Source organism: Piliocolobus tephrosceles, chromosome 14 (assembly GCF_002776525.5).
Source record: "Piliocolobus tephrosceles isolate RC106 chromosome 14, ASM277652v3, whole genome shotgun sequence".
NCBI lineage: Eukaryota > Metazoa > Chordata > Mammalia > Primates > Cercopithecidae > Piliocolobus > Piliocolobus tephrosceles.
In genome coordinates, this window is record NC_045447.1 from 80,294,958 (window position 1) to 80,309,749 (window position 14,792).

Consider the following 14,792-nt stretch of genomic DNA (forward strand, 5'->3'; position numbering starts at 1 on the left):
AACTTTCTGGGATTTTCCTACTTCCATCACACACAGAAATTCCTGTTACCCTGTTCCCTCTATACATGTTCCATTCACTGTTCCAGAAGGTGGAAGACAGGCAGCCGCTGGCTAGAGGTGCGTGTGATCTTGGGAAGGTAGTGCTAGTCTATCGGAGTTCAGCCCCTCATTTGTAAAATGGGGAAAATACTTACCTCAGAAAGGTATAAAAATCAAATAGGATAAAGTGCTTTGTTACAGTAGCCCGCACACAGAAGGTATTCCAAGCGTCAGCCAGTTTGGGTCTGAACACCATCTAACTAGTCAGCTGTGCTTCCAAGAGCTCTATTCCCTTTCAAGAGATCGCTGAATTCATGATCTTCTGTGGGAAATGAAAATAAACCACCACCTGGGGTCTTGGGCACTTCTACAAGCCTCTAGAAAAGCCTCTTCAGTTGAGGATTTTTGAAACTGCTATGTTGGTGTCCCTTTGTGTGGTGGCAGGGAAGCAGCTGCCAGGGTTCACAGATCCTGGGAAGACCTCCATACCCTCTAGATCTCCCTAGGTGTAGACAGCACCCTTTGGCATTCACAGCCTATGCCTGTCCACATATAAATCTCTTCTCAGAGTCACTGCCACATTCTGCTTTAGAGTCAGCTGAGAGTCAGGGCGTTGCAGAGAGGGAAAAGCATAAACCCATAAACCAGTCAACAGAGGGGTGGAAGTGCATGTGCTGTCTTCAAAATATACAGAAATATTCGGAATGTCTGAAATCTAAGGAGAGCTGGGAGGGGTGCATTGGAAAAAAAGTTGGGAAGATCTGAAGGTTCAGCTTGTGGAAGATAACAGTTCTCCCATGCTAAGAAGTCTGGTCATCATTGGGTAGGCAACGGGCCGCTGTGAAGACTTCTAAAGTTACAATAGGAAATGACCAGTTAGGTGCCTCAGAAAGAAGCCAGGAGGAAGAGACTGGAGGCAGGGCACACAGTCCACCCTGCAGCTTGCCAGGCCAGGCCAGCAGTGCAAGGGCCTCAGGCAGACAGGGTGTGAGGAGGCAGATGAACGGGTGTCTTGCAGGGACAATTAGAAGCATGTGGAGGGCACTCTGTATTTGAGTGTCAGCAGTAAGGCAGAGAATTGGGAAAGTGTTTATTATTTCACATTTAGGACCTTGGGCTAATGATGGTGCTGACCAAGGAGACAGAAGCTTAAGTAGACCATGTCATCGCCGAATGTGCAAAAGTCATGGGAGAAAAACCTGAAAACAACAAGTACTACCTTAGACACTCTACAGAGTAGACTGTCAATAATTCAGAGAGCTAGGCGTGGCTCCTGTCATTGAAGACTGACAGAGATGACAACTCAATGGGTTCTGAACAACCAAAGATCCCAGTAGAATAATTTCAAATCATTCTGATAAGGAGTCCATGCAGGTCAGCCATCTGATTGGCTTGGGGGAAAAAAATACAAATTTTTAAAACCCTAAAACAAAGCAACAAAAAATAATACTACATAATGACATGGATTTGGTTTAAAATGTATGATACTAAAACTTATTTTAGAAAGACAGTATGACTGCCAGTGTAAAGATCCATTGGTTTGATGAAGCCTTGAGAAGATAATCAGTGTGGGAAAGCCTTCGACACAGTAAATACCTAACACACTTCAAATAAAGAACTTCCCAGGCAGAGAAAGCCTTGGAACAAGGCAACATTTTTAAATAAGAGCCCTGCCTTTCTGGAGAATGGGCTGAGTACATGTGGGCCTTCAACCGAGTTTCAGTCCTACTCAAAATGAGAAAAATGCTGCAAATTACTTTTTAGTACGTATAGGAATTAAGTACAATTAGTCCACAGGTTTGTAGTTTACCAAATTCTTAGAAAGGTGCTATGCTATACTGTAACAACGTATCAGATCACTTGCCGGGCATGGTGGCTCATGCCTATAATCCCAGCACTTTGGGAGGCTGAGAAAGGCAGTTCACCTGAGGTGAGGAGTTCGAGACCAGCCTGACCAACATGGTGAAACCCTGTCTCTACTAAAAATACAAAATTAGCCAGGCATGGTGGTGCATGCCTGTACTCCCAGCAACTCTGGAGGCTAAGGTAGGAGAATTGCTTGAACCCGGGAGGCGGAGGTTGCAGTGAGCTGAGATTGTGCCATTGCACTCAAGCCTGGGCAACAAGAGCAAAACTCCATCTCAAAAAACAAAAAAAAAAAAAAAAAAGAAAAAGAAAAAAGCTCATTTTTCCAGGTAAATGTTATTATAATGTCCTAAACTGATTATAAGCACCAGGTAATGTCATTGTATCCTCAGATAATGGGGCTCATATGACCCCTATTTCCCTGAATTCCCCAGGCCAGCTACCTCTTCAGTAATATCCCACAGGAAAGCTATCTCTTCCACTGCACGATGAGCTAGTGGGGGTAAGTACTTGAAATTTTCACCTTATAATTATATTCAACAGTATGGTGCTGGAAATAAGGAAAAAAATGATGGTAATATTTCTAGAAAGAATGAATGATTTTCTCCAATGTGAGAACTAAAAATTCAGGACAAGCTGAGTCTTACCACAATTCCCAGAGATACCACAAAGGCTTATTAAATTTAGGGGCAAGAAGAACGTATTCCCAGCTGGGGGAAGACAGCAGAGACTAAAGAGGGAGGCAGGAGCCACGTGGCTGCCACTCCACTGTGCACCGGGGCTGTGTTCACCAATTGGACTGACCAGGTTCTGACCAGGCAGGTATCTCCTGCCTCCTCCACCACTTTGCTGCATCCATCTTCAAGGCTAGACCTGATGTCCAAACCCTTTTAAAGACAGCAGGGCTAGTCTTCCTGCAGACTGCTTCTGAAAGAATTGTCTTCAAACAAGCGATAGAGAGGGAGGAGGTGATGACACCCTACTCACTTTCTGTTTAGAGATTCTTCAGGAATGAGAACAATGCTCATATTTGAAAAGCAAGGCACAATAAATGGTGAACAAAAGCTCCTGATAGGAGAGTTGATAGAAAGAGCATATCAAGCCACTTCCAGTAAGTTCAAGTGTCCAGTTGCAAACTAATTACATCCTGGAAAAGCATGTAGATTGCTTCTGCTAATAACATTTAGGAAATCACAGAGCATAAAAATGGAATCAGAAGACTAGAGATAAGCACATGTCCCAATTTTAATATGAGAAAGAAAACTTGAGACTGTTATGCTTGATGTTGACCCTTGGTAAAAATTTAGAAGAAATCATTCAGATGCCACAGGGCTATTTAGAAAAGATAAATAACATCATTAAGTGACAGCAGGAGGTCTCTTAGAAAAAGCCATGGCAAGCTAACCTCATTTCACTTTTTCGGCAGGGTTTCTCAGTTGATAGATTGGAAAGGCTATAGCCATGGTGTATCATGGTTTTAGCCTTTCTTGATAATGCTGAGAAAGGACAAATGTGGGTGACATGACAGCATGGCTATGTGAGTTCACTGATGGGTAACCAACCTTAAGGATTACTGGTTAATATATTCATGTCAACCTGAAGTGGTTTTCAGGGGTATGTCACAGAGACCTGTCCTTTGTCTAAGTTTCTAAGCAATATATCAAATCTTTGGATGACAAAAACTTAAGATACGTAAATGTAATTTTTACAAAAAATAAAAATTTAGAGGTACAGCAACATGCGAGGATGGTGGGACAAAAAGCAGTAAGGCTGGAACTACACAGGGATGAGAATACAGTCAGCGGGTATAGGTTCAAAAACATTAGGCTTAGTTGAAAGCTAACCTTGGCAGTATTCATATGAAATCAGAGCTGTGTATGTGTGTTTTGGGGCGGGAGTGGGGTTTATTTCAACAAGTCACATATTCAATGAGTTAACTCTGTCAAGGTTGCTGGAAAAAGTAAACATACTCTTGAGTTATGCTAACAGAATTCTGGTGTCCAGAATAAGGAAGCTAACTACCCTGCAATTAATGATCAGAATACGCCATTGGAGTTCTGGGTGCCATGTTTTAAATGGGACACTAGGAGACTGGAATGTGGCCAATGTCTAGGCATCACTCAGAGAGCAAAGTGAAGTGTTCCAGCCTGAAAAAGAATATCCTGACGTAGATATGCTTGTTGATACATTTTAAAGGATATTTCTCAGAATGAGAGATTTATTCTCCGAGGTTCCAAGTAGAACAAATAGCTAGGGGTCAGAGGGCTGCATCCCTTTTAATGTAGGAAATGGCGATGTGTTTACAATTGTCCTTGGGTGCCAAGAACTGCTCTGAAGCAGGGAGCTCACAACGGAGGGTCCACAGGGAGGTGGATGACCACATGCCAGAGGTGGTGCAGGGGGACTTATTTGTGTTGTGGGAAGTTGGGCCAGGCAGAGCTCAATGTCCCTTCCAACTTTAAGAATATCTCTAGGAATCTCTCTCTCTTCCTTATCCAAGTAACTGAAAGCCTCTAGAGTTGGAATAGCTCCCTAGACTCTACTCTTCACCATCTAATTCTACATCTCATCCCAGGGGCAATCTTCAAAGGTACAAAAGCAAACAGGATGAATCCCTTCTCAAAGAACAGTCTTAGGCTAAATATTACATAAATTGAGAATATGAGTTTCTAAAAGCTTCTAAATAAGCAGAAAACAAAGCATGCTTAACAGGTCAAAACAAAGCCTTCTGATACTACTTGATATAAAGTTTTCTATTTGTGCAAATAAAATGATGGGGGCCAGTAGCAGCAGCAGACCAGTACTACCTCTGAATAGCAGTTACTGCAGAAAGATTTTACATTTATGAATCACACAGTATCTGGCTCTTCAGGGTCAGATTTTTAGAAGTACCCTCCTTTTAAAAAACAAGTCCTATCACGGACTAAAAAGCAATAAATACACACATAAATGATCTTAGTTTTTTATGAAAATATCAAGATACATCTGCCCCAGAATCATGCATGAACTTTAAACAACTGTCTCATGAGAGCTAATTAATTCTTCTTATGTATCAGTTAAATATAAATGGCAGTTCTTATTTAATATGCTGTTAATCTACATGAACGTCAGAGCCCTAACATTCGACCAAAGTGATGGGAAGGAGGTTAGCACAGGTGGTATTTCTTTCACAGGTGGGTTGAGTTACTATTTAAGTAACTGACTTTAATGGTGCAAAAATCTCAACACAGTGAAATGTACATCTCCCAGCAGCGTTTTCTAAAACCAACCAAAAATATGATACTGTATCTAATTAAGGCTCTCCTAATTTGAGTGCCTCCTACTTGAGTACCAAGTTAAAGAGAAATACAAAATATAAATAGTTAGTGCTTTTTCTAGAGGATTACCAACATGAAATGTATATGAAACATTCAGTGGTGGGAAATTCAGTACATACTCCCCAGAAAGCATCTAAATGTGGGAGCTAATAGAATGTGTCTTACCAGGACACTTTTTAAGGAAAAGTAAGTAAGCAAATAAAACAAGGAAAAGTGAAAAAGAAAAAACTACTCAATATCTGCATGCTGAAATATTTAAATACTCTTTACCTACAGTACAACTAAAGACGTACTCAACTCAATAAGCAGTACCACTGAAACTGCATTTTCTGTTTCTAGAAATAAAACCACAGAAACCAGCATCAGCAAGGACACTTTCTTTCCAGTGCTCAGAGGTCCATTCACCTACCTGATCAGCCTCAAAGTCTGAAAGGCTGATTATTAATAATGAAATTGTTCAAAGAACCTGAGTTACATTAACTCCTTGATGACTCATAAGGACTCTAGAGGCAGGCACAGTAATGAATCCCATTTTTTTGGATGGGCAAACTGAGGCTCAGGGAGATTAAGTAAATTACTCAACTGCCCCCAAGCTAGTGAATGCCAGAGTCAGGATTCAAATGCAAGCGGTTAATCAAGACAAGAGTCTGTACTCTAAACCACTGTGCAATGCTTAGCTGAGGTTTAAGGCATATAATCTCCTACCACTCTGTATTTTTGGATGGTTTCTAGGAAAGTGGTCAGCCCATAAGCCACAGACACCAGGAAGTCATAAACTCAAAGGCTATGGAGCCTGCAGGTAATACAAATGAATGAAGTGAGCCAGGCATAAAAAGCATGATGGTAAATGGTAACCCACTCCATACTGAAGAGATGATAGGGAATGATGGGGACTGTGGCAACCTAGAGCGCAATGCTGCCAATGAAAGGGTGGCCACTTCTTCGTGCCTACTGATTGCTACCTTAGGGAGAGCTGGGCAAAGTGCCACCAGAGTTTCAGGTTTTTCAAAAGGGTGGGGGTGGGAGGGAAATTTTTGCAAGAAATCTCTCCAGGTTTATGTATTGCTGACCCCCACCCCTCAAAAAAACAACATAAAACCAAATAAATCTGCTGGCAGTATGTAGTCCACCTGTTGGTGACTTCTTTTATGTCACTAGAGAAAGATACAGCCATCACCTTAGAACGAAAGGCCTAGGTTCTCAACCTCCAAGGACTTTCCTGGCCCTTCTCAGTGCCACAACAGCCCTCGACTCACTCAGCGAGTAATGAACAAAATGCCTGTCACACATCACAGCACATCTGGTCAGAGAAACAGATGTTACACTCTCCTGAGACAAAAGCAAAAAAGTTTGATGTATATGCAGGGTGATGCTCTCTACTTAGTAATATTTTGCTTTAAACCAGGGACTGAGAAAATAAGGCATAATAATCCAAGCTGGCTTCTAGAATACCGTCCCTTTCTATGGCAAATATACAAGGGGACCTGGGGGGTGAACAGAAACGTGAGAGTTACTGATTCATGGTTTACAAGGAAGTTTTCATGTTCACTCTGGACAAAGCATGGATTTGTGGTCAAAATTTCCTTCCTGGATTGCTGTCACTCCCCTTCATTAATGAACAGCTGGTCCAAACCCAAGAGAATAGGATTGCCCTTCGTGGCCACTTCAGAAGCCTCAAAGGGGATGCAATTATTTATTTATTTTTTGAAAAAAGGAAAATAGTAAAAGCACAAAATCTGACAGACCTGGTGGGCAAAATGGAGCAAGAAATTCTAGCCTTTTCACAAACATCTCCACCTACTCCTCTTTCCCCATTTCTGAAAACTCCTTATAGATAAGAAAGGCTTAACAGCAAAACCCCACGGTGGAAAGTTTCTTGCTTTTTATACTACTACATTTTTATAATAATTTTTCCTTTCTATGATGTATTCAGCAAACCCATAATGAAAAACTAAAAACACAACGTAGTTATTCATGTTAAACACAGGGGTACAGAGCAACACTAGTTAATGTCAAACATTTCTGGTAACTAACTGCTTCTCAGTCTTTTGGCTAAGATCAAGTGTAGTATCTGTTGTTACATGCTTAATATCTGATTCCTCCTCTATCCGAGGACAACATGTTAAGTGGATTTTGGAAGCAGGGAGCTAGAACAGGAGCTTGCTCCATCAACTCCACACATCTACCTGGCACTGCAGTACCTCCAGGAATGATGCACCCCCTTGAGAAAAAAATTTTTTCAACTGGTAATTAAAAACCGATTAATACCACTATGCAACTGAGTGAAAATGCCTGTTTCTTGTCAAATTATCAACTGAAACTAGAAGCCATCTTCAAATGCAAACATTACCACGTGATAATAAAGTGGAAACCAAGTCAACTGACCAAAGTGTAGCCTAACTAGTTCACCTACTGTATGCGTCTGACTGACACCCTACAGTGTCTTTGGTTTTCAAATAATTATTCATTGTTTAAAATGTCCTGGGAGGAGTGTCCAACACAGCTTGCTCAAAGTCTGTATCCAAAAATCCCATGAAAAAGGTAAATTTGCTGAAAGACCATGCTGACTACGTGGTATTAGGAAGAAAGAGAACTCAAACAAGAGTTCAGAAATTCAAGTGTTGGAAGGAAAGAATAAACTGTATTTACTAGGAAGCATCTATTTTGCTTTAAACAGTCTTAACATGAACTATTTACCTTAAATATATTAGGATTCTTCTTTCTCTAACAATTCAATTCAAAAAAATAATTTTACTCCATCATTCCAATCCCTTTCATCTGAAATATCTTCATTTTCAGATGGTATTTCAGAGGTTAAGAATCCTTTTCTAATTTAGATTTTTTTTTAAATTTTGTAAACTAAACTAAATTTTCAACTATCTTAAATAATGCATGATGAAACAACATACAAAATAGCAATAGTGGCCATTTTAAACAGGTACAAAGAAAGAAAGCTATAAAACACAAACTAGAAAGAACCTTAATAAAATCTAAGTGCATAACTTAATAACTGCTCCCTCCTTAGGTAGCACCATTCGACATCTGGCGAGAGATGATCAAGGTGAAGGAACCAAACACTCACCTATCTTTGTAGTTTATCACAGTATCGATGATAGCGTTCATCTGCTTTGTCAGTTTGGGGGGATTTGGTGACAGTTTCTCAGCAGGAGGGCGGCCTCTTCTCTTCTTAGCTTTTTCCACGTCTTCTTTCGCAGGATCTTTATCCACATTTCTTCGTCTTTTTCGCTTCTTAAGCCGTACTTCCTCTTCCATTTCCTCCAAATTGCCGTCTTCAATGGCCTGTTCATTGAAAACAAAGGAGAAAAATTCAAGACAAGAAAATAACCAAGACAAAAACAGTATGTGTATATTTATATACAGCTTCAACAATTAGAATAAAATGAAAAATTAACCAAAAAAAAAGAAGTAAAATTTAACAGTAATCAGTGGAGGAAGAAGAAAAAAGGAATGCTACCATATTGGATAAATGCATCTTTAACTCAAGTCTCTTTCATGAGCAAAACACACTGAAGGCCCAAAACACTCACAGTAAAGAAGAATATGACAAATATTAAAAGATCTATAAATTCAAGTGTTTGATGATAACTGAATCCAGATGAAATTTTAGCTCAGTTTAAGAACATGACCCTAATTTTCTCATTACTGTAAGGGAAGGAAAAGGTAAACAAAACGAGGGGTGGGTTATGAAAAAAAAATCCCTAAGAATACATCCACACGAGCATATAAGCTTTGACCTTTTCTTGAGGTTTTGCATCAATTTATTCATGATTAACAATATAAATCAAAATTCCATCTAGATTTTTGTTCTAACGTGGCAATTAGTAAACAAGGAAACGGGAAAGTACAAAGCCACATTCCTTGGTAAACGCACTTAAATCATTCGATAAAGAACACACACACTCACAAACAATAAACACTTTTTTCCAATTACCTGCAAACGCTTGCTTTAAACCAGAGCCAGCAGCACTAATGCAGAGAGATAATAAAATAGCTATAAAAACAACCAGGTATAAAAGAAACCTGTTCATAAAGGGCTAAAAGATCCATGTGACAGACCCAGAAGTTTAAACTTTTTTTTTCCTGGTAAATCTCAAAACTCAAAAGAAGAAAAATAGAGGAAAAATACTGCAAAGGAAAAAAAAAAAAAAAAAAAGAACACAAAATTTGAACATAGAAAAGAAATGTTCTAAAAAAAATCTTTAAATTATATTTTGAGATCGCTCTCTCACACAAAATAACTAATGTTGTTATTTGTTCCTCCTGCCTCTCAATATTGCCTCCAGTATGCAAATGATAATCAATCCTTTCTCGTAGCTGAAAGAGCTCTAATCATAAGGCAATTACCTTCATTTCTCCACAGCACCAAACATGGCTAATATTTATGATCATGTGAGTATAACAATCAATATAAAGAGTGATTACAGCTCAGACATAATTTCTTTCACTTATGTACAATGCTTCCTGAAAAAGAAAGGTTTTGTGAAGAAAACCTGGTGCAGAACACAAAACAACCTGGCATGTTAAAAATGCCAGTGGGATTTTTTTAAAAATATGTTTTCTATGCATCCTCCAATGTGCAAATCCATAGAAGCAACATGCACACAGACAGATTCCTAAGGGACAGTCTGAGCCTAGGCCTTAATAATCAAAAGACAATTTCCATCACGATCCTACAGTGTTCAGATAACCACTATGAAGGAGGCGAGATCTGATGAGTTATGAGGAAAAAGGAAAAGGAAAAAAAAAAAAGCTTCACATTATTGCATTAATATTCATTTGCCTAAAAAGCAGGACACCCACTATACAGCTAAACACACTGCAGCTAAGCGAAGATTAAGAAAAGGAAATTGTCCCGCATATCTTGGAGGCTGAACATGCTAATAATAAATACAGCATGCAAGGCTGTCAACAGTTAATGGTATTGCTCTCCTCAAGCACCCAGTTGCACACAGAAATACGGAGAACACCGGCTTTTGATGTGTTACACACCTACACATGCCTGGGATGTAGTTCTACTGAATCTTCAAGATGGCAACGAAAAAGGATATTTACCTTACCACTATCAGCAGGCCGGCTATCGGAAATCACAGTTAGTGGGGATAAAATTAACAAGCCAGCAAAGCAGCGAGCTGCTAGTCTCTTCATCAGCTGATCAGGAAAAAAAAGAGAGCTGGGGAAAGGCTATGTTTTCATATACAAGTAATTTTATTTTACTGAAAATTTAATACTGAAAGGATTGTGGATACTCAAATCTGCTGTTTCATTCTACCTACTACAAGGCCCGAAGGCTTCCTCCTTCAGCCTGTTTTAATATTGACAACTACTTATCATATTTTTTTCCCTTATTATTCCAGGCAGCAGAAGTAGAGATTTTAGCTCAGGTGGTTTCTGATTCTTGCTCACATTTTAACAATTAAGCCAGTAAGAAAACAAATTAATATTCAAATTTATTTTAAACAATTAAAACAAGGTATGCTTTTTTGGTATTTTATACCTTATTTTTAAAAAAATAGCAGCATGGTTTGGAGCAGTCGAAATGATTTTTAAAATAGAAGACAATTTTTTAAAAAATTAAATGCATGTAAATAAAAGCAATGTACATGGTTCTAAGGTTCAAATATTTTAATATAATATGTAATTCTGCTCTTTAAAGAAAATCCAGAACAACTGTAACACTTCACTTTCAGTTTCATGCTGTAAAATTTTTCATTGTTTTTCTTCTCAGTGGGATAAATGAAGTTGGGGGGAGTTGTAAAAAGGATATTTCTACTCTCACTCCCCTCAATTTTGAAAAGAGGGAACAAGCATAAGCTTGTGATATTTGGACTTTTAAATCTCTAAATCTGTGAGTAGCTAAGAAGCGAAAACAAATTAAATTGCAAACAGAACTGAAACAATTTTTATTACAATTGCTAATACGTGCAGATTCTTATTAAATTTAGGTTCTGGAATTACAAGGAAACACACAAAGTACTGACCATTATTCCCCTTAAACTAAGGTTTTATGCAGGAATGCAGAGAGCTACAAAACATCTTCCCTCCTCCCCAAAGACCCCAAACACATCCATATGCAGTGCTTTATGTTCTGTGATTTCTAAGGGTCTTTTTCTAATGGAAATCAATTCACTAAATACTTCCCAATGCTTTTCGCACATAAAGAGTAGAGTAAGATTACTCCTGCATGTAAGTAAAATTATTCATGGAGATTTTAAACTGTTCTTTTATTTAAAAAAATTATTTATTAAACTGGCTCAACTGACTCAAAAACTCAGCGCTGGGGGTTGGGGGGCACACACAAAAAAACCCAAAAACTTGCTACACAATGCTAAAGTACTACCCCCAAAAAGAATTCCCTTCCAAACCTTTTACCAGCACAATAATGAAATAAATCACAGAAGCAAACCCCCAGTTTCCGACTGGTGACGTGTTGCGCAAGAGTGCGAGCCCTAATTCAACATACAGACGGCTCCCATGCTGAACTGCCTCTAGATTTAATGAAGTGAATAGGAAGGAAGTCGGGGAAAAAAAGTGTACAAATAAGAAATTAACACTTTCCTTCCCTACCGAAACGGTGAAACACAACTACAGCGAAGTTTAGTGAGGCACCTCTTTTCTTAAAGGCACACTGCACCCATTTGGCTCCGGATGTCACGAAAAAAAACCCATATGGTGGTAAAAATCCCCAGTCAAGTTAAAACAGTTAAGCATATTTCAGCCTGCGTTTTTCCTGAATGAAGCTGGGAATTACTCCTTCCTCCACTGGATGGCAACCTTTTTTTTTTTTCTTTCTTTCTTTTTTTTTTTTTTTTTTTTTTTTTGGCCCTCTTTCTTTTCTTTCTTTCTTTCAATTTTGCTTAAGAGAAAATGTTTTTCATGACTCAGGGTATGCAAGAACGAGATGCAAACTAGCTCCCTCTTCAATTAGTTCTTATGAAAGCAGCGTGCACGTTCTGACAACAAAATGCAGGAGACAGTCATGCAGGATTAGCTGTTTTAGAGGAAACACTTTGCAGCTAGCAAAGCACATGGCAGACCCGGGAAGCGGCCACACGTGGGTCCAGTTGTGGCCCTCTCATCCTGACACACACCAACCACATCTTTTACTGCGTGACGGAAGGTCCAGAAAGTCAGCCTCAGGAGCCTTCTTCTCAACCCGGTGGTGTAAAGAGGCGCTGTTTTGCGTGGTTCACAATATCACAAAGCAGAGGGGATCCATGATTATGAATAGGTAAAGAGGGACACGCAAACAAAAAGCCCCAGGCCAACTCCTGCGCATTGTTTCCACCTCCGCCTCTCCAAGTCCACCAAGCCATGTGGCACAGCCCTTACAGTGGAACAAACCATCTTAACACTGAAAGGAGCAATTCTAAAGATATCGAGACAAGGCATGGAAATTTCTTCCATGTGAAACGGGAAAGTCAGTACTCAAACACTAACTCTGCTATTTCAGTATCGTATTTCTGCCCGCTGACACTTTCTCTTTCTCCCTCTGAGGATCCTCCTCCCTTAGGAACTCTACTTGGATTCCAGAAGAGGACCCTGGGATGCTGCTGGGCATGGAGGTGGGGTTACAGAGCCCAGGGCTAAGCATTCAAGAATGCAGGTTAAGACCATTACATTATACTAGTGCTTTCTTGGGAGAGCTCACATATCACCAAACTTGATCCCAAAATTCAGACAGGCTAAATATCCCTTGTGCCCTGCTGAGACCCTGGAAGCCAATAATACAGGTAAAGATCCCCCAAACAAGAGAAGCAATGCCAACAAAATAGTGGAATTTTACATTTACATTTTCATGTATGAGAGATTTTCTTACAATATAAATCTTAAACAACAAAGTTGAACATAGAGCTCATCCTCAAAGATGCCACATTATTTTAATCAGTTTAATGCACACTGTAGCACTTTTGGATGCAGAATTTCAGACTCAGGGCTTTGGACAGTAAGTTTTTTATTATTACTGTCTCCAAAAGCAACCTGTTAGAAAAACTGGCATAAAATCAAATTCCCTAAAGTGAAATAATCTAGACACAAAAGGGCAAATACTGTATGATTTCAGAGATGAGAAAAGAGAACAGTGTTTACCAGGGGCTAAGGTAAGAGGGCTGGGGAGTTAATGCTTAATGAGGTCAAAATTTCAGTTTGAGATAATGGAAAAGTTCTGAAGATGGGATGCTGGTGACAGTTGCACAGCAATGTAAATGTACTTAAAGTTACTGAAATGTACACTTAAAACGGCTAACATGGGCCGGGTGTGGTGGCTCATGCCTGTAATCCCAGCACTTTGGGAGGCCAAGGCAGGTGGATCACACCTGAGTTCGGGAGTTTGAGACCAGCCTGACCAACATGGAGAAGCCCCATTTCTACTAAAAATACAAAATTAGCCGGGCATGGTGGCGCATGCCCTGTAATCCCAGCTACTCAGGAGGCTGAGGCAGGAGAATTGAATTGCTTGAACCTGGGAGGCAGAGGTTGCAATTAGCCAAGATTGTGTCATTGCACTCCAGCCTGGGCAACAAGAGCAAAACTCTGTCTCAAAAAAAAGAAAGAAAGAAAGAGAAACAAAAAAGGCAAAAATCGTAAATTTTATGTGTATTTTGCCACAAGAAAACAAGTCCCTGAAAAGAAATCAAATTCTCTAAATTAAGGAACAACTTAACCCCAATTAAACCCCAGCAACTGCAGGTTCACACGTGTTCTTACCACCTCAACACACAGCACATAATACTAGCGAAATCTTGCTAGCTTTCCTTCAGAATTCAATCCTTTTAACATTTCAATAGATAGCACGTTCAGTCTTGCCCTGGCCAATGGCTAGAACTTTTCAAAAATCCCCATTTATTCTTTCAAAGGTTATTAAGGAAATATCTATGATGTAAGAAAATAAATGTATATAGGACATAACTATTCACAAACCTTATACTTTTGTTAACAAATGCTTCCCATATTCAAGAGATGAGTTGGTCTGAAGGGTAAGAACTTGTTTGGATATAGATTCCACCCTCCCCCCCACACCATGGTGCAATAAACTGATGACATTAACTCAACGGACTCTGTTTCTTATTTCATTCATCTGTCAGGCAACTTAGATGCCAAGTGCACTCCTGGCTCTCCCTGAGTTGGGACTGAAATGTACCAAGCTGACCATAAAGGGGAAGAAAATTGAGCCACAGTTTACTCGAATTTCTGGTGCAGTGGGTTTTCCAGTTTACTGATCGATAACCTCAGATCACTTTCGCAAAAAAAAAAAAAAAAAAAGGGGGGGGGGGTTTCTCTTTTCCCATATGCCATAAGCACATGGAGGTGGGTAAGGAAGGGAAAAGGGGAGCTATGGCTTACACATCTGAGACAAGGTCAATTAACACACTATTTTAGTTAAAAGCAATTTGGTTGGGTTAAGGAAAATGGCTGGGCGCAGTGGCTCACGCCTGTAATCCCAGCACTTTGGGAGGCCAAGGTGGGCGGATCACAAGGTCAGGAGTTCAAGCCCAGCCTGGACAATATGGTGAAACTTTGTCTCTACTGAAAATACAAACATTATCCAGGTGT

The 14,792-nt window shown here is 39.7% G+C and overlaps 1 protein-coding gene and 1 non-coding gene across 6 annotated transcripts in view; one reads left to right on the plus strand and one right to left on the minus strand.

The window, feature by feature from the left end:
• Nucleotides 1-14,792, minus strand: part of SMARCA2 (SWI/SNF related, matrix associated, actin dependent regulator of chromatin, subfamily a, member 2) — a 183,398-nt gene that overhangs the window by 23,326 nt on the left and 145,280 nt on the right. For all 5 annotated transcript variants that reach the window (XM_023213200.2, XM_023213205.2, XM_023213203.3 and 2 more), the window contains exon 28: nucleotides 8,305-8,522. In XM_023213200.2, the coding sequence (XP_023068968.1) occupies nucleotides 8,305-8,522 (218 nt within the window). The remainder of the gene's footprint in view (nucleotides 1-8,304; nucleotides 8,523-14,792) is intronic.
• On the plus strand, nucleotides 7,255-7,445 carry LOC111543439. Its single transcript, XR_002731862.1, has one exon. It is a non-coding gene; the product is annotated as a U2 spliceosomal RNA (small nuclear RNA).